This window comes from Vulpes lagopus, chromosome 11, assembly GCF_018345385.1.
Source record: "Vulpes lagopus strain Blue_001 chromosome 11, ASM1834538v1, whole genome shotgun sequence".
Lineage (NCBI taxonomy): Eukaryota > Metazoa > Chordata > Mammalia > Carnivora > Canidae > Vulpes > Vulpes lagopus.
The window spans coordinates 100,808,763-100,827,940 of NC_054834.1; the positions used below are offsets into that span (position 1 = coordinate 100,808,763).

At 40.4% G+C, this 19,178-nt stretch overlaps 1 protein-coding gene across 1 annotated transcript in view; it reads right to left on the minus strand.

Moving 5' to 3' along the window:
- Positions 1-19,178, minus strand: part of PDE11A (phosphodiesterase 11A) — a 381,245-nt gene that overhangs the window by 66,761 nt on the left and 295,306 nt on the right. The window contains exon 13 of the mRNA XM_041722472.1: positions 8,820-8,929. Within this exon, the coding sequence (XP_041578406.1) occupies positions 8,820-8,929 (110 nt within the window). The remainder of the gene's footprint in view (positions 1-8,819; positions 8,930-19,178) is intronic.

Consider the following 19,178-nt stretch of genomic DNA (forward strand, 5'->3'; position numbering starts at 1 on the left):
CATCGGTGAAGTAAATTATTTCAAAAACCTTCTGTGTGTTGGACTAGAGTCTATGGATGATACAACAGTAAATAAGACGCAGTCCACATTGCTAAGGAAGATGAGGTGTGGTCATAAGGGAAAATAATGCACATAACACAAATGCCATAGACAGTGTTCCGGGTCCAATCAAAGGGCTGCGGATGATCTGAGGACCAAAGATATAAATTCTAGCTCAGGGGATCAGGGTACACTTTGTGAATAAACCTTATGTATCTTCTGAGTGTCCAGAACAACTAATTGTCTTATACTAAATGTATTTGACTCTCATGGGAAAAGCTCTTGGGAATATTAGGCACAGCCCATTTAACCACTTTACATGCATGGCTGACAAATTTTTACTATGGTTTCCCAGCCCAGAGTCCCATTATATCTCAGGTTAGAACTCTGGAAAGTTCCCTGGATTTGGAACCAGACCCCAGCTCTTGGCAATAGCTTTGGATAATTTCTTGGGTGCTTTAAGACTCAGCTTCTTTGTCTCTAAAATTATGATAATGCTATCTACCTCCTGTTATTTATGAAAATAAAATAAAATATTTGAAAGTGCCTATCATAATGCATGACATGTAGTAGACTGCAGTCTACTAAATCAATTAAAATCCATATATATTTCCATTTAAGAATGGAAAATGTTGATACTTGAAAAAATTATTTTGAGTTACCCATAAATTTTGCTTATTGTTAATTCTCAACAATATTAGTTCAGCCACGTGTTCATTGGAAATGTCCAAGTGTGTTCATTTCCAGCTCTTGTGGATTAGGAATTAGAACATCTCAAGAGTCCAGAGAGATCCAGAGAATCCTATAGTCCCTATAGTCCTGGGACTCTGACTAATGACCCATCCAGGTCCTTGTATTCTTTCCTACTCATTCCAGGAAGGTGGGACATTAAAAGCAATTTGGCTTTTATTTGGAAACGCTGGGGATTGACAGCACACAGTCTGTCTTGCTCATAAGAATAGCAAGAACTGCATTTATGTGCAATGTGAAGGATTTTGATCATAAGCTGCCCTCCACCTCCACTGTGAATCAGCCCAAGATCACAGCCAGATCAGGAGTCCAGGGACCTGCGTTCCTTGGACAGCCTCAGAGCTGACCACATGTTGGGGAAAACACAGGGTTCCATAGGGATTATTATGAATAGAGTTGGTAAGGAGGGAGCTAGATTTTCATCGGGTATGTGTTATTTCTTTAAGTCTTACCTTAATCTACACCATTTAATAAGTGAAAATTTGTTAGGCCAATCTTAGTAATCAGTGATTAATTAATATTTAATTATAGTTACTGTTTTCTATCAGAGTTCATTTTTATTAAAATACATTTTTCAAGGTGTACACTGTATGCCTTTATTTTGGTTTTTGAAATTCTAGGATGTTTTATGTGCGAATCATATCCAATTGCCTGGCATGGAATAGTTGCTTAAAAAATATTAGCTGCTTGGCTAATAAGTTTACAGTGGTATGGCTAGACATGAGAGTTTGAATTAGAAGGTTCAGTAATAAATGTGTTAGCACATTTTGTGATAATGTCATTAATAATAATAACTATCATGAGAACTTACCTATCATTCACTAGGCAATATATTAACAATTTAATACATCATTTCATTTTAGTCCTAACAACAACCATGAAATAGGAGTTATTTTTCTCATTTTATAGATGAGGAAACCAAGGCTCAGAAAAGTTACCCAACTTTTCCAAGGTCACACAGCTAATAGGTACCAGTTCTGGACTGGAATCCAAGTTTGTAAATTTCTTCTCACTACATCATGAGAAAGATAACTATCTCATTTCTGCTACTGAGTCTCCATTTTTGTCAAGCTGGTTGTCATCAATGAAAAAAGATTTCAAAATTTAATGCAGAATTCTACTTGTATACCAACTGCTAACCACAGGCTCAGATTCCTGTGATTTGTTTCTATTAAATAGCCATGCCCAGATGCCCCTCACTTAGTGGTGTGAAACCTGATAACAGAGTCACTGATATAAGATAAGGTCACAGTGCAAAATATTATTTCATCCTTTATCATGTTGGTTTAGCAGACCTCACAAAAGTTAAATCAGCTGGATGATCACAAGTTACTTTATACTGTCTTTTTTCAGGATGAGTAGGAAGTTTCCTCCCTTAACCAGGGGGCACTTTATAACAAATACTACCCTCACACAGTACTGAGTTAATCACAAATATATGTAGATTTTGCAGCTGAACCATACTAAAGCTACAAAAGTGCAGGAAGACATTGTGATTCATTCATTCGCTCACCCAACAAGTAATGATGATTCTTACAAAGCCAGGCTATGGGCATGTGGAATACAAAGATAAATAAGAGCTTCTACCCTCAGGAAGCTCACAGTCCCCTATAATTGTGTAGGAGACATTCTCTTATTAGACTTGCACTAAAAATGCTCCCCTTTCTGCAAGCAAGGTGTCATTTTTAGGCGTTTAATGAACAAAGTATGGTACTAAACCTACTTTCAGTTTTCTAGAGTAAAATCATAGAAGCAAGAATGTTTCCATTTCCATATGGATCCTTTGTTTACACTATTAGATTTGGTCTTTGTTAGTTTTTCTAAGACTGCAAAACCCCTTGGTGCTTTTGCTCTCAGGTCAAGTCTCACTGAGGATGTTGCCTATACCCGCCACTGCACTCAAACATGCTATGAACCTCCTAGGGCCTCAGGAATGAAGCCCACAGACACTAAACTTGATGAAAATGGCAAAAATTAAAATGTATCTCTTAGGATATACCTTATCAAAAAGTAGGCTACAGAATACTAGTTCTTTGGAATATTAAATGGCATATAGGCAGAAATGAAAAAGGTCCCATGGTCAAATACATTTGGAAAATGCTGGGTTTAAAAAGTTAAACTGTTTTATTATCGTCGGATTTCCCAATGGTATCGATATGTGAAAATACATGGTGATTTTGCAGGTGGGGAATGTAATATGCAATATTAACCAATTTTACTTTAGCATAAAACCATTTTTTGAAAGAGGCCATGTCTTTAATGTATTTTGTGTAAAGGTATACTTCCAGTTTTTCATGTAAAATATGAGAAAGATACCCAAATAAATTGTATATGGAAAAAATGGACTTTAGCACCAGCCCTCACTTTAATTGTCTGTAGGAAGTATATCCATTACAGAAGAGCTGTGGGGCACATACTGTTAAGTATGAAAATATCACATATCCAAATTGTGGAGTTATATATATCTCCAACTTGCGGATATCCACATTATATATCCAAATTCCACAAGCACAGGAATATTTATACATATGATTGTTCATGATGCTCATTATTGATTAGGTCATCCCAACGACATACTAAAGTTTTCCATTTTTGGACAGGTGACACACCAAGGGAGACTTATTAAAAAGAAAAGTCAAAGTAAAAATTCTTTCTCTATAGGCCATTCAGCACTTTGCACAGGAACCAAAAAATAAATGTGCAAAAATGTGCATAAGTTTGCTAGGTATGCATATTCTTTGGAAGAGAGATGTAATGGGAGTGTGTGGCCGTGGCTTATGGGAAAGTTTTAGAAGGAAAACTATGAAAGGTAATTAGGAAATTGAGAATTGCTGGGAGGTGGTGAGGAATGGGATTAGGCTGTCACGGCAGATTAATGTGCCCCAGGATTTCACTTCTGGGACCTGGCCGAAAGCGACAAGATGGGTTTTCATTCCCAATAAATGAGTATAAGAGATTATGCTAGAAATGAATAGAAGAAGTCTCCTAGGAGAATATACTACAAAGCTGCTTGGTACTGATATTTAATCATCGGGGGCAGCTGTAATGGAGAGGGGGATGAGTGGGAAAGGCTGTCCCTGGAGAAAACAGGAGAGAGGTGTTCACAGAGCAATTGCCAAGCATGGTGGGATGGCGGCCCTCTCTACCTATTGATCATTCATTGCACGTGCTCCAATACTTAAAAATTAAGAATAAAATATGAAAATGCAAAGGTTCACTCATCAGAAAGGCTAAGAGAATAAATCATATTGTGCTATAACTAAAGTCACAACTTTTTATTGTAGAGGCATTTTGCATTTTATATAGTAATTTGTCCCCTGCTAAATGTCTCCTGTTTCTTTTATGGCCTTATATATGAATAAAAGGTACTGTATGCTTTGCCACATAATAATTGGTGCATTTAAATCCCATTTCCAAATCACTTGAAAGGTTGGAATTATACTGTGAATACTTTAAGGGAAGGGGCTGTTTGTTATACTTCTTTATTTCTCCCCCAGTGCCTAGCACGGAGGTTTGCACAAGAAAAGTACTCAATTATTGTGGAAAAACAAAGGAAATAAGGATTAGATTTCTTCATAAGGCTTTTCTAAACAGTGGCACACTTACTGAAAAAGTCTTTTTTTAATCAATAAAAAACTAATTCCTTCCCCATGATGTCAGAAGGTCTCTTTTCACATTCCTGTTGAAGAAATTTTAACTGAGGGTGGGTGGTGAGGGCATTTGGTATCCTAAGTCCAGAAGTGACTCTCTTAGGTAGAAGTAGGGCTGAGGGACAACACATGAGCTGGTAAATTGTATACAAGATTAATTGTCTCAAGGAAACACGTCAGACTGTCTTGGAACAGGTAGATTTGACCATGTGGTATGAGGATGCAAAAAAAAAAAAAAAAAGACTTCTAGTATCATTAACTAATACTATCTCATATCTTGAAAGTTGTTTAATCTCACACCAATCACTTGAGACTTGGGGACCTTAGTTTCCATCTTTGTAAAATTAAGGTGTTGAAACATGACTACCAAGGTCTAGTTCACTTCTATGATATTTTATGGTTCCATGTCTTGATTTGCTGGATGTCAAAGCATATTTCAGTTTTCCACAGCTCACATATATGGCAAGTCAACAAACTGGAAACTCAAAGGCCTCAAGTAAATATTACAAAGTCACAAAAGACAGGATGATGCAGTGGTTAAAGAATGGCTTTTGGAATCAGATAGCCCGGGTCTGAATACCATTCTGGGTATATGAATTTGGGCAAGTTAATTACTTTCCTGAGGCTCAGGCCCTCTCCATAAAATGGAGACAAAAATATTTACCCTACACGGATATTGGTGAGCACTGGAGGTAGGAAACAACAAACACATGGTAGTTCTCTCGGTCTCAGGGACTGTAAGTTGCAAAGAACAGAAATCAGTTAGAAGCAGCTTCACTGAAGAGAAGGTTGATTAAAGGATAAAAGGAACTCTGACAGCGCCCAATTATCACAAGTGTGGCTGGGTCTCCTGGAAAGGGAGGAGAGATGTGGAAAGCGGGAATCAAGTCTGCTTTTTGTCTTTCTCTAAGGGTTGTACAATCTCTTCTTTCTGTTTCTCCCCAAATATCTACTTCTTCTTCTCTTCTCTGCAGATTCCCTTTCTTATTTCTGTTTGCTACGTGCTATGGTCATCATGACTTTCCCAAAATGGCAGCCTACAGCTCCCAAGTCTCTGTGGATCTGCAGCCTGGATCTCAACAGCTGACTTAATATCATGGTAATCCAACTCCAAATTCCTGGCAGATAAAATACGATTGGCTGGGTTTTAATAAGGTGTGTATTCTTGGTCCAAAGAGCTGAAAGGTCAGTGCAAGAAGGGCCACCACTCTCAATGTGACACACAGGCTTTCTCTGGGAAGGCACAGTGGCATCACAGGATAAATATTGAGCACTTGGCTCTTAAAAAGAACCCTCAAGGTGCCCAGCCTTGTTTTATGACTATAATTCGAATACATTTATCTCTTATTTACGCCTAAGTGGCAAAATGGTAGAGGGCTAGAGAGAGCATGCTAAAGGAAGATACACTGACAATGATGCCATTGATCTACCAGAGAGAGGCATCCTAAAAAAATAATGAAATGCAGACACAGAAACCCAAACATAAGGAATTGTCAGACCCTATAATGAAAGTACACTCTGTTTATGCTTCAGTAGGCCCCAGGGACACTATTGTCTTTAGTACAACATCAAACTATGTGTATAAAAACTATGTTTTATAATAACCTATAAAAGATTATACTTGCTTAAGAAATCAGGAAACCTTATTGAAAAGCTGTATTAAAATAGTTAAATCCGTTAAAACAAAATCTCATCCATTTATCCATTCATCATTCATTCACTCATCAAACATTCTTTGTGTGTTTCTTATGCTCCTGTTATTGCTATACATCACAGGTACTCAAGAAAAAGGAAAGACATACCTGTAAATCAGCAATTAAAATGTAGTGAGATGCATACTTCTGTAAAAGCATAGGGCATTATGTGAGCATAGCAAATCAACCAGGGGATGGTACCCCGGGGATAAAACCCAGAGGAATTTTGAGGAAAGGAGAAGACAGGCATTCCAGGTAAGGGAAGCAGCATACCAGGGCACAGAGAGCTGTAACTAAAGCACTCCAATAGCCCCTGTGTCTGGAATGCTGATGCAAAGATGGAGGGGAGGGAGGAGTGGGCGCTGGGCCAGGACAATGGGCAGGAGCCAGATAGAAAAGGAGCTTTGGGGGCTACACTAAGCAATTTGAATATTATCCTGAAAGTCACAGGAGGCCAGTGAATGTCTTTCAGGCAGGAGAGTGATCTAGTGAGCTTCGTGAATTACAAAGATTATTCTGGAGTGCCAGGAGGGGCAAGACCAGAGGAGGGAAATTGGGCTGCTTGTGGTAGCAATTCAGAACGGATGCAAAGAAGCAGCAGTTCCAGTAAGAAGGCAGAGATGTGGACTTTGAGGGGTGCTAAGGAGAAGCAGCTCTGGGTGTCTTGTGGATTTCAGGTGCCGCCATTCACCTAGATAGAGGAAAAGGGATAGGGAAAGACTGATTCTGAGGTGAGAGGGGGACTCTCAGAAGGAGGGAGTGGCAAAACGGGCCAAGAAAGATGGACAAGAAGTGTCCATTGGCTTAGGGAAAGGGGCCCATTGGTGGCCTCACCTGGTAAGGCAGAACTGGAACCCATGTGGAAGGCAGGGGCTGAGGAAGTGAAGACAATGAACAGACAACTCTCCAAGAGGACTGACTGGGAAGGAAGGGAGAGAAAGAGAGCAGAAGCTGGAGGGAGAAGTGGGGACTGAGGTGGGCTTCCTCAAGATGGGGAAGAATGGTTCCCATTAACAGGACGCTGAGCACTAGTAGGAAAGAGGAGGAGGCACAAGGCAGAGAGAGGGAAATTGATGGAGTGGGGTCCCGCAGGAGGGGGCAAGGAAGGCATCCCAAGCTGAGGTGGAGGGATTAGCCTCAGACAGGAGGCAGCACGGCCCCTTGGCTGAGATAGGAGGGAAGGATGAAAGGATGGGGCCAGACAGATAAGTTTCTACATGGCAGGGGAGGAAATTGAGGGAGTGCTCAATTGATGGCCTCAATTTTCTCGGTGAAGGAGGAGGCAAGGTGATCTGCTGAGTGGTGCGGGGGTGGTGGCGGACAGGAGATGGTTTAGGAAGGGAGAACCGTTCGGTACATATAACCGCTAAGAGTGAGGGGGGACAGAGCTGGCCAGGGATGCAGAAAGATCAGTGGGGAACACAGAGCCGCCAGCTGAGTTGGGACAATATATATTTGTATGTCTCAGACTCTCGCAACTGTGACATTTTCTCCCAAAGCCTTTAAAAGTCTAGGTGGAGTTGCAAGAAATCGAAACGTTTGATTGAGCTGGGGCTGAGTTTTTGCGGAGTAGATGTCATAAGAGGTTAAGAGAGTCAAGAAATCATAGGATACTGAGAAGAGAGGGTTCAAGGGATGAGCTGTAATAGGATCCAGGCTGCCTAGAGAAGTGTATAAAATAAAAATTCATCTGCTGGATCAGGAATAAAAGCAGGCTGCCAGGACTCCAAGGCCTCCCTAGGTAGATGTTCAAGGAACAAAGTGAGTGGTGTGCTGTTGAAACACAGTGGGCCGTTGACATTCAGATTATGGAGGGAGAGAGACCCATTTGGGGGCTTTGAAATCGGTCATCTGATGGTTCATCTTGCCTCTTTGTTGAAGCCTTCCTTAACTTCTCCATCCCCAAACTTTTTGCTCTAGAGTCTGAACCCACATATCATTTTGTTTACAAACAGTATAAGGACCATTAAAACTGGGACCTTAATATCAGTTGGGAGATTGGGGTTTTGGTCTTATTTCCAGCACCCATAAATTCTATAGCCTTGGCCACAGAGTTAGCCAGTGAGCAATGGTTATCTTGACCCGTCCAACTTGCTTAGGGGCAGATTATTCCGTCTGTGCACGTTATGTGTTGCACATCCCCAGTCCTGATGCCACCTTTGTTCCCCATCTTTCTGTGGGAGGAGGGACGAGAGCAGCAGAGACTGTATTCCTCATGTCGCTTTATTTCACTGCAGTTTATACTATACCCACCATTAAAGAGCCTGCAAGAGATTCTATTGGGTGAAGAAAGATATTTCGCTTCATAAAATTTCCTAAGACCACTTTTATTTTAATAGTCTCAAAAGCTGATTTTGAGAGTAGCAAGTCCAAGATGCTTATAATGCCGTGAAGGCAAATATTCTGGGAGGGAAAAAAAATAGGCCCTTTAAAATCTGAGCTTTGTTATCTGACTGAGGTCAACAGAGACAGACCAAATCAACAAGCATGACATGAAGGGCAAATTTGCAATTAAAAGAAGAATAGGGAATTATAAAGATGGATGAGCCCCATGACATGCACACCCAAGCCTGCGTGGCCTTGGCCTCGGATGCCAGAAATTAATGCTTTACTCTTTAGCACTCGTCACCTTTGGCTCGGAACAGAAAGGCAAATGCATTAAAATAACAACAATTAGAACACTTACTTAGCTTGGAAGGCATTGTTGGTTCCCCTGTGGTCGAGGTCATGACACAGGCATCCCACAATCACAGCTAAAATTTCCACCTCAGACAGAATCTCTTGAAACCCTGCGGTCTGGGAAGAGGGGAAAAATGGCAACAGTCACTCCTTGGGGCAGGGAGGATGGATAAGGTCCGTCCGCTGAGCAACAATCAGCTGTTTTCATACCCACATCATTTAAGGAGATGATTAACTGCCACCCCCTTAGATGACAGTCAGTTGGGTGGTCAGTTGCACAGCTTAAGGTCCCCACAGTGATGAATTAGCTGGCTGTCACAGGGGCCCACACTGGCACACCAGGACAAAGTTCAGACTATTCCCTTCTTAGAGAAGAGGCCGCCCTATCCAGATACAGTGACAGTTTGGCAGAGGCTCAGAGCAAAATGTGTTTTGTGAGTCTACATAGCAACAATGAGCATCTCGTGGTAGGAAGGAGAAAAGAGGGCTGTCAATTTAGAAGTGAATGCTATAATCCACCAGATGCCACTCAAAACGAAGGCGGGCAAGAGAAAACACGTTATATATGGGTTAAAAGAAGCAACTTAGAGGTCTCAAATTGCTACATGAAAATATTCTAGACGTTCTCTTGTGAAGACCTTAATTCATATTAGCTTGGAGGACAGATTAAATTCATACAGATAATAAGGCAGGGTACGTCCTGAAAACTAGGATTTGGCAGAGGATTAGGCAACACAGATTGAAGATCACATGGAGAATCTTTTTACATAGAATCCTTTTTTTTTATTAGCTTCTGGGGCATGCTCATGGAATGTACAAGGCTCCATGTGAGATTTTTGGGGAGCAGTGTGATGTAATTACGGAACCAAGGTTCGTTGGTTCCTACTGTCCTTCGGTTAGTTTAGAAGAGGAGGAACTGAGCCTCTGGAAACACAAGCCTATGCATTTTCTTGACCCCAAGCCTGTCTTTCCCCTTTTTTTCTTAGTTAAGTCTCCCATTTCAGTATTTATTAAAATCTGTATCAGCGGGCAGGAGGAGGGGAAAGTGGGGTTCAAATTGCTTCCTTTTTCATGTACATTTTTCCCCATACTGAGGACCACTAGATGATAGAATCTGTTAACGTTAAGTCACTTCTTTTAGAGCAATGAAAACTTTGTTTTTTGATTAGTTACATTTTTATTGCAGAAATAACTGAATAATAAGTGTCTGTATTGACAATTTTATTTTTTAAAATTAAGTTGGGTCCCCTGCTACATTTAGAAATACAAAGAGAAATACACATGAACACAGGAATGTTAGTAAATTGTTGGGGGTGGGGTGGAGAGAACTGAAAAAGCCCGTATCAAAGCTGTGTGTGCCCCTTCATTTTAAAATTCGGAGTTGGATGTTCATTTTAAGTTAAGTTTGCTTTACTTGAAGTATGACCTGGATAGTTAAAAAACAAAAATCAAATCATGGTAAGAGGCTTAGGATCAAAAACCATAGTCTCTCATCCTCCCCCTTTCCTGATTCCCAAAGGCACCTCCATCTTCCCCTAATTTGGTAGTTAATTTCTACCATATTTCTACATAGTGTGTCCATATTATTAGCACTTGGCCATCCATCAAGTGCTTATGTAGTCTTCCTCTGTGCTGACACTGTCCTAAGAGCTCTACAACCGTTTAACCCACGGGATTGTCAGCTCAGCCCTGTGAGGTAGGAACCACCCTTATCCCAGGTAGAGAGCAGGGAATTGGGGCCCAGAGAAACTAAGGCATGCGCCCAAGGGCTCACAGCTAGTAAGTGGCAGAGGTGGGCAAACTCCCAGCACCCAGGTGCCAGAGTTCACCCTTAAACACTGATGTCTTGTGATGGGTGAGAATGATCTCTTCCCTCCCTCCCTCCTCTCACACCCACGATGCAATCCAGACCCGCACTCTATAAATATTCACTACTGAGCCAACTCGTTATGTGAGGCCTGTTTCCTTTCTGATGTAAATGTTTTTATTTCCTGGAGTTCAGATTTCTTTGAACATCCAAGTCTTCTCACATCCTACACAGCCCCCCAAGGGGGCCACACCATTTCTTCCATGCCTTCCTGTCCTGGGGACTCCCTGCTGCAGCCTGCTCCTGCTCTTTGGTCTGGATTCTCTGCGGGCAGCCAGCTTTCCTCCCCTGGGGTTGACCTCCAGCCTCCTGCATCCCACCCTCTCTCCTTCTTCATTTCCTCCCTCATTTCGCAGGAGCACATCTGCCCGTGAGAAAGGGTGTTAACTGTGCATTAACTTTTGAGGCTTTGCATGATTGAAAATGTCTTTATTCTTCTATTTGGTTGTTAGCTTCCCCTACATTCGAGGTTGCAACATTTCCACTCAGAATTTTGAAAGACTGCTCTATTGTTTTCTAACTTTTGAAGCTGTTTTTGAGAAGTATATCCGATTCTTATTCCTAACAGCAGATACTCTTTGATTTTTCTCTCTCAGAATCCTCTATCTCTGGGTTTTGGCAATTTCACAAAGATATGGTTTAGTTTGGGACTTTTTTCCCATCATTTTGCTTGGTGAGGCTTAACAACCTGGAGGCTCATTTTCTTCAGTATATTTTGTAATTTTATTTTTTTAAAAAATAATTTCCTTTCACTACTTTTTGGGTCCTATTGGAATGGAACTCTAGTTGGTTGGACATTGGACTTCCTGTATTGATTTCTTTATATTCTTGTGTTTTCTTTCCCGTTTGCCCATATTGACTTTTCCCTTTTACTTTCCGGGAGTAATAATATTTTCAATTTATAAGCATTTTCTTACCTGTTGCTTCTTTTCTCATAGCATGCTATTCTTCTTTCATAGATGCAGTATCACCTCATCTTTTTTTTTTTATTTTTTTTATTTATGATAGTCACAGAGAGAGAGAGAGAGGCAGAGACACAGGCAGAGGGAGAAGCAGGCTCCATGCACCGGGAGCCTGATGTGGGATTCGATCCCGGGTCTCCAGGATCGCGCTCTGGGCCAAAGGCAGGCGCCAAACCGCTGCGCCACCCAGGGATCCCATCACCTCATCTTTTTAAGATAATAATTATAATTCCTCTGAAATTCTCTTCTGCTCATTGATTGCCTATTTCCTCCAAACTCCTTTTCTCTGTGTTTGCTGGTTTCCCGCAAATGCCTGATATTCTTTAGTGTTTACTCATGTAAACACTAAAATGTTTACAGTAAACATGTAAACACTAAAATACATGTAAACACTATAATACATCATGTAAACACTAAAATACAGCATTAAAATGTTCACCACACACCAGTGCATGGGGATGGTGTCTGTAGATTGCTGGGCCTTGCCGCACGGCGAGCAGATAGCCAGCTGCTCTTTTGTTGGAGATCCCTAAATATCCATTTCTAGACTCATTTTCTCTGGACTTCCCAATCTCTTGCTTGGAAATGGTGTAAACATGTGTGTTGGCATTTTGAGAAAAGAGAATTGTATCTTCTCATCTTTGAAAATGTAGACTTTTACTTCGTTTTCTCATTTTCAGGGTGTACCTCACCCTAACTTTTCTTTTGCTGGTGTCCCCAAGTCTCAGGTTTATTCCCTCCAGCAAATATTCTGGTTTTCTGCATAGGTGAGAAGAAGCCTTCTGACTACATGGAGAAAAGTGGAGACATGGGGACTCAGAGTTTTCATCACCCCCTCATTTCACTTCACCCCATTTTAAATTTTTTTCTCATGCCTCCAGTTCCTGAGCCTTAGCAGGTTCCAAAGGGGATGTTTCTCATGTGTACCACTTCCTCTGTCCGCTCACCTCAAACACACTTGGGTTAGATCTTCCTATTCTCTGGTAAGCTATGAGCCATCCCCTCTCCATTTTCTGCCTTCATATACCATGGTTCCATAATATATGGAATGAGTATCCCTTTTTTGTTCTTCTTGCTATTTTTGGAGTGATTTCAAAAGGAGGAATATAAAGGTCTGTATCCATCACCTCTGTCATCTTGAAACTATAAGTCAGCTTTGTTGGGTTTGGATCTTGCTAATAATAAGTAAATCCTGAACGCCTATCAAGTATGAAATAATTATCCAGAATACTGTTGAAATCAATGCTATAAAAAAAAAAACAATAGAACTGCACTAAAATCTACAGAGGTTTTGCCTGTGAAAATGTTATTGATTAGAATGAGCTGATAAATTAGAATAGTAAGAATAGGGATAATGTTAAAATAAGATAATTAGACTAGAAATTTAATTAGAAGTTGAAACCAAATGCCTCTAATAGACACAAGATCAAAATCCTGAGTTAATTTTAAGCCATCAGTTATCACCTGTTATATAATATGATGGAATATACTTTACTATAATGTTCTATGCAGCCCATCTCCTCCCTCTGCCTCCCTCACCTCTTTCCTGGGAATCTACATCTAGATCTTAAACTATTTGAATCATAGATACTTTCTAGAATTTTTTTTTTTTACTTTTGAGAATTTGATAAGAATCTTGGCCCCTCTTCCCAGAAATTATTCTGTAACTTTATGGTGTTCAAAGACCATGGAGCCCACCTCCAGATCCTCAGAATAAAGAATCCCTGAAGTACAGCACACTCACAGTCATGCAGAACATATTTACCTCTCTCAACTGTGATACCTAAATTACTGAAGCAGCACCTATCTCTTGACTGTGATTTAAAGCTGTCTGGTAAATTGTTTCTGAGAATCATCAGGCTTGAAAAGTGTCCACCTGCCATTAGGTGTCCGCTTGCCCCTCCCCCACACATCCATCTTCCTTCAAGCCCTCTCCATTCAGACCTGCACTTGCCCACGTGGAGGAGAAAAAGTCAACTGCTGAGGACAATACACTTTCAAAAAAAAACACAGTGACAGGGGAAAGTGTATTTCAATGTATTTATCCCATGTCTGTCTCTATTTTATTCTTATCTTTTCTGTTCCTGACCGAATAATTATGGTTTTTATTGACCTTTACATTTATCTATTTTCTCACCTATATCCCCTCACAGTCCATATAAAAAGCATAAAGCAATGAATACAATATATCTAAGCAAAGACAGTCAACGCATATAGGCATAGTTCTCATATCACCCTTTCCAGAAAAGCCTGTGACTACCCTCTGATCGGGCTTCCAGTGATAGTCCTTGGCCTTTAACATATGCTGGGATAATCCTACTCCCAGACACCAGAGCATATAACCACCAGAATCCAAAGAACCCAGACATTAGATTGATTCACAGGGCACCCTAGGCTACCCAGTAATTTGCTATCATCTGGTCAACATAAAATTTAAACCAGCTAGGATATACTACCATTTCCAAGCTGACCCCATACAATACTAGTGAATGGAGAAAATCATAGACAGAGAAACATGACTGGTGCTTTGTGGCTCTGTAGAATCCAAAAAAGGTCTAGAAAACAAGAGCCATAATATCAACACAATACAGATCGTGCAAACGAGGCTTCATTCATTTAACAAATGTTATTAAGTGCTTTGATGTGTCAAGCAACTGGTATCGTGGAGAATTATTTTGTATCTGAGAAAAGGCTTGGGATAATACTAACAATAGTTAACATTTCTATTGTGGCTTAGTGTATACCGGGCACTGTTCTAAATACTTCAAATACATTAACTCATTTAATTCTTATAGGAACGCTCTAAAGGAGATACTGTTCTTATCTTCCTCATTGTATAGATGAGGACATGGAGCCACTAAACTGCATTGTTAGAATGTGGCAGAGGTGGATTAGAGCTCAGGTAACCTGGCTCCCGAGGTTCTCCACTATGCTATTGAGCCACTATGCTATTTAGCCACTAAGGTGAGGGTGTGGCTTCAGATATGCAGCTTTTAAATACTTTTGTGATCATACAGTGTTAGATGACATGGCTTTAAAGAATCAGCCAGTGTGTCCTTTATTCCACAAAGGATGTTATTCTTGAGTAGTAATAGGTTGATACTGCAGAGCCACTGGACCTCTTGAGCCCAAACATCTCTGGTGCATCAAGATATAACTGATAATAAATAGTGATTTACAAATGAAGTCTGGAGAGAAAAGAAAGATACACTGGTTTGTATGTAACGTCCCAACTTTACTCGATATACGCATAAAAAATGACTGTCAGGATGTCCGTCAAAATGTTACCAATAGTGGGATCACAAGTGACTTAAGAATTTTTCTTTGTGTTCAAAGTTTCCATAAAAACATATTTATTAGAATATATAACATATATAATAATATGTGTATATGTAAATTCTTTTTTAAAAAGATTTTATTTATTCATTTATGATAGACATAGAGAGACAGAGAGAGAAAGAGGTAGAGACACAGGCAGAGGGAGAAGCAGGCTCCATGCGGGGAACCCAATATGGGACTTGATCCGGGGACTCCAGGATTGCGCCCCGGGCCAAAGGCAGGTGCCAAACCACTGAGCCACCCAGGGATCCCAGGGTCTTTTCTGTTTTAATAATAAGCTCATATTTCATCAAAGTGTCCTAGCTTGGAATAAAATAGTGACAACCTCAGAAGTGTCATTTATTTATTTATTTATTCATTAAGCAGATGTTCATTAAGCATTTACTCCACTTTAGGCACTAGGAAAGCATTCACATCCTGAAAAGTGTCCATTCATCCACTGATTCATTGAGCAAATGTTCATTAAGCATTTACGCTGTTCTAGGCATGAGGAAGCCAGGCCCTTGTGGCACGTTTGGTCTGGCCGTGCCGTGTGCCAGCCAGAGCAGTGCCACGAACTTCCCTTTTCTAGTGAGAAACCATCACAACACTGGCTGTGCTTTGTAGAAAAGAGTGATGTGGGAAGAGGTCAGCCACCCCTGCTCTGTTTCTGGAGAAGGTAGATTATGGACTGCAAGCCCCTGGCTGTGTATTCAGCTCTGGCATAGGAATCTGAGAATGTGATGCCAGGAAGTCTGCCTTCACATTTGTTTTTGAACCTAGGTGTTGGAGGTACTGAATGATGAGGGATTTCCTGGGTTCATCCTCTTGATTTCAAGATCTAGCAGATGGCAGGGTAAGAGAGACGGAATGCAGTGCTGTACTAGGAATTCCTAATGGTCACAGAAATTCCAAACTGAAGGTTCTTGGCTCCCAATGTTCCTCCATGGATGCTGACAGCCAGGCACTAAAGACAATCAGTGGATTGGCTAAGGTTGAGGGAGAACATGATTCGTTTTTGTGGAGACTTTCTTCTCCCCTTCCTTTTTCTCTCTTTTATGGATAAGAAGAGCAAAGAGGACTGTTCACACCATTCCAAGGGGTTTAGAAGAACATGGTTTCTCAAGGAAGTGCCCCTTTAGAAGACTCTGTACACCACATCCCTAATCTGTGTCATGTCTCAACTGACCGATAGATGACTTCAACTTGGAAGTGATGTGAGCTTGGGGCTGAGTGCAGCATTTAGAGAAGAAGCATTTAGTTTCTGGGTTTCTCCATTTCTGGTGTGCAGAGTGTTGCAGGGTCACTGTCTGGGGCCTTTGTTTGATGCATTATTAAAATCAAATTTACTTTAGCCAAAAAAGTTTCATCATTGTAAATGCCACATACAACATGCTCATGTCTCTCTGTGAAACTTAGAACTGTGAGCATGAGCCAAAGGTTCTATGAGAAGGGTGCCTTCAGGCACACTCCCAGTTGAGCACGTAGCCCAATGTGGGTGATCAGAGCAGTGAGAGCTATTAAGGCACATGTTTGGACTCCATGGGCATGGACAGCAAGCCCAGTATGTTTCTCTTTGGGACTCTGTTTAGTTTGCTTCAAGATGGAATGGCTACCTCTCAACACACAAATCCAAGGAGCAGGCTGATGGATATCAACCCATTCAACTACTCCAAAGCAATGAGTTTAGGCAGAGGATTTCCTGAAGTATTAGGATGGAAGCGGATTTCAGTTGCTAACCAAGAGTGCTCATGAATAAATTTACACTACCTGATGCCATGTCCTATCTTCTTTTTAAAATAGGATCCTATCTTTGCCAATCAGGGCTGACGTGTGATGAAAGTGTAATGACGAAAAGAACAGGTATCCACCGCTCTAATCTTCTACTGGAGGTGGGGGGATCCTCTACTGCACAAACCAGAGCATCTATATTTAATGGTCATACCCCTTTGGGATTTATATTAATATTTATCTGCTAGTATTTGGGTGTGCTGAGCTAAAAAAGAGGCACATCAGCCCTATTTTTGAGGTCCAAGGACCAGAACTTTTCCAGCTGTTAGGGGACCACCATCCAGCACTATGTTTACGTCCCCTTCACCAGAGCATCTAATGTAACACAAACAATTGTAGTTTGACTAATTATCCATGGGAGTAAGGTGGTTTGGATCAAATTTGCTTTTCTTTCTCAAGACGAATGCAGCCAAATCCTGATTTAAGTCTATAATGACCCTTCCCTTACCAAACTGAGTGGGGAAAACCTTACGGTCTACACTTAAATACTTTCTGTTACAGCCAGAAGCCTCTAAGGCACTTGTCATCAAACAGTAAAACTTAAGTCAAATTTTGGATATACTGTGACTCTCAACCTCAAATAATGTCACAAATGTTTGCCCATGTAAGCCTGAGAAAGATGACACAGCAAAACTTAGTGGTCTGTCTGGTTGTAATTGCGTAGTTGAATAAATGTTTGATACACGAACAAAAATTTGGGTTGATTTTAATAAATTTTATGGAGTTAATTTTTAACCACTTCCAAGACTTAATTTTTAATCTACCTATAATAATAATTTTACAATTATTTTGGAAAGTTAAAAGCATACCAAGAGTGGAATACTATAACGAACCCCAAGTGTTCATTATCTAACTTCAACAGGATCCATGGTTTGCTGGTCTTGTTTCATCTATCTGTTCACATGCGTTGTTTTGTTTGTCTGTGTGCTAGAGTCTTTCAAAGCAAACTTCCAGCATGTATCAACACTCTTAACTTCATTCTCAATAAGTCCTAATGTGGTCAAATAAAAACTGGCCAAATATCTCTGCTCTCATGTTTTGATAACATGTGTAAAAAGTTATACAAATGGTGTAAGGACAATTTCAGGATAGTTCTCTTAATAAGACATGAAAAAGATGAAGTTTCTACTTCAATTTAGATAATACAAGAAATATATATCAGTATGTATGCACACATTGTATTTCAAAAAGAAACAAGGAAAAGCACATTTTATTCTCAAGGACTTAGCTTTCAACAGTAAAAATATATGTGCTTTGTGATTTTTTGAGGGCAAAGATTTTTTTGTTCACGGTAGTTTATATTTTATGATAAATTACTAGTGAACTGAATATAATACAGCATGTGGTTTGTGAGCGCAGAAAATGAGGCAGATCACTTGGCGAACATTAATTGTGCAGAGACCGACCTCTCCAAGTGCAAGAAGCCGGGTTGATGAATTTCAAGAATATGAGGGCTCTTCAAAGCTTACCCAAATTTTTATTAGTCCTCATTGAGTCAAAATTAGACATGGGACTCATGAAGAATTAAAACTTTTTAAAGCTCCCAACTTGACACCTTGAAGTGCCAGTTTCCAGCCCCGAGAAAGTGCCATCACTAAGTTATAAACCGAGGAGAATGGAGGCTGTGATAAACGACCGTGGCTCTGCTGCTGGGTCTCCCTGACCTGGAGGACTCGGCTGGTGTCATAAAACACAAAGCGACAGATTAAGCAGTTTACCAACACCGTAAAAATCTCAAGAATAAATTCCCTTTAATCAAAAATCCTATATTGTAACTAGGCAGCTCGAGCCCTGAAACCACATTCATTTCCTTACAGGCCTGTGTCCATGAGCAGGAGCTTATCCACTCCCCGAAATGCCGGACATGATTATGTTCATACACTTTTACAATTTACATGTCCTAAGAAAAATACCCAGCTCTGGCTGATGGTGCGGGAGAATTTATTTTCACTAGGAAGGGAATGACCCATAACTCATGAATGGCAGCGCTTAAAGTGAGTTATGGAGGTTACTCTCCTGTGTGAGGAAATGGATTGGATTATCCTTCTGCCCAATTGTATGTTTGGTTATTAGCGCACCAGGTTCTTAATTATGTGCGGCTTTGCCTTTTTCCTTTTATAAAATAAATGTGGATAAAGGGAATGTCAACTAGAAGCATGGAGTGCCTAATTGGGGCTCTCAGGGGTGGCCAGAGAGAAGAAAAATAGAAACCTTCTTAAATGATTAAAAGGCAGGACTCTTAAATGTAATTTAAGCACAGTATTCAAATTGATTAGCTCCGCAGTTAATTTATAGTGCCCAGTACTGATATTCTGCAAATACATTGAAAATCACTCCTTTCCTGAATTGAAAATTTGCCATCTTTAATGTTACACTGGAAGTCAAGACATAGCTACGCAAAGATTAAAGAACTGGCTTTTCTAACATG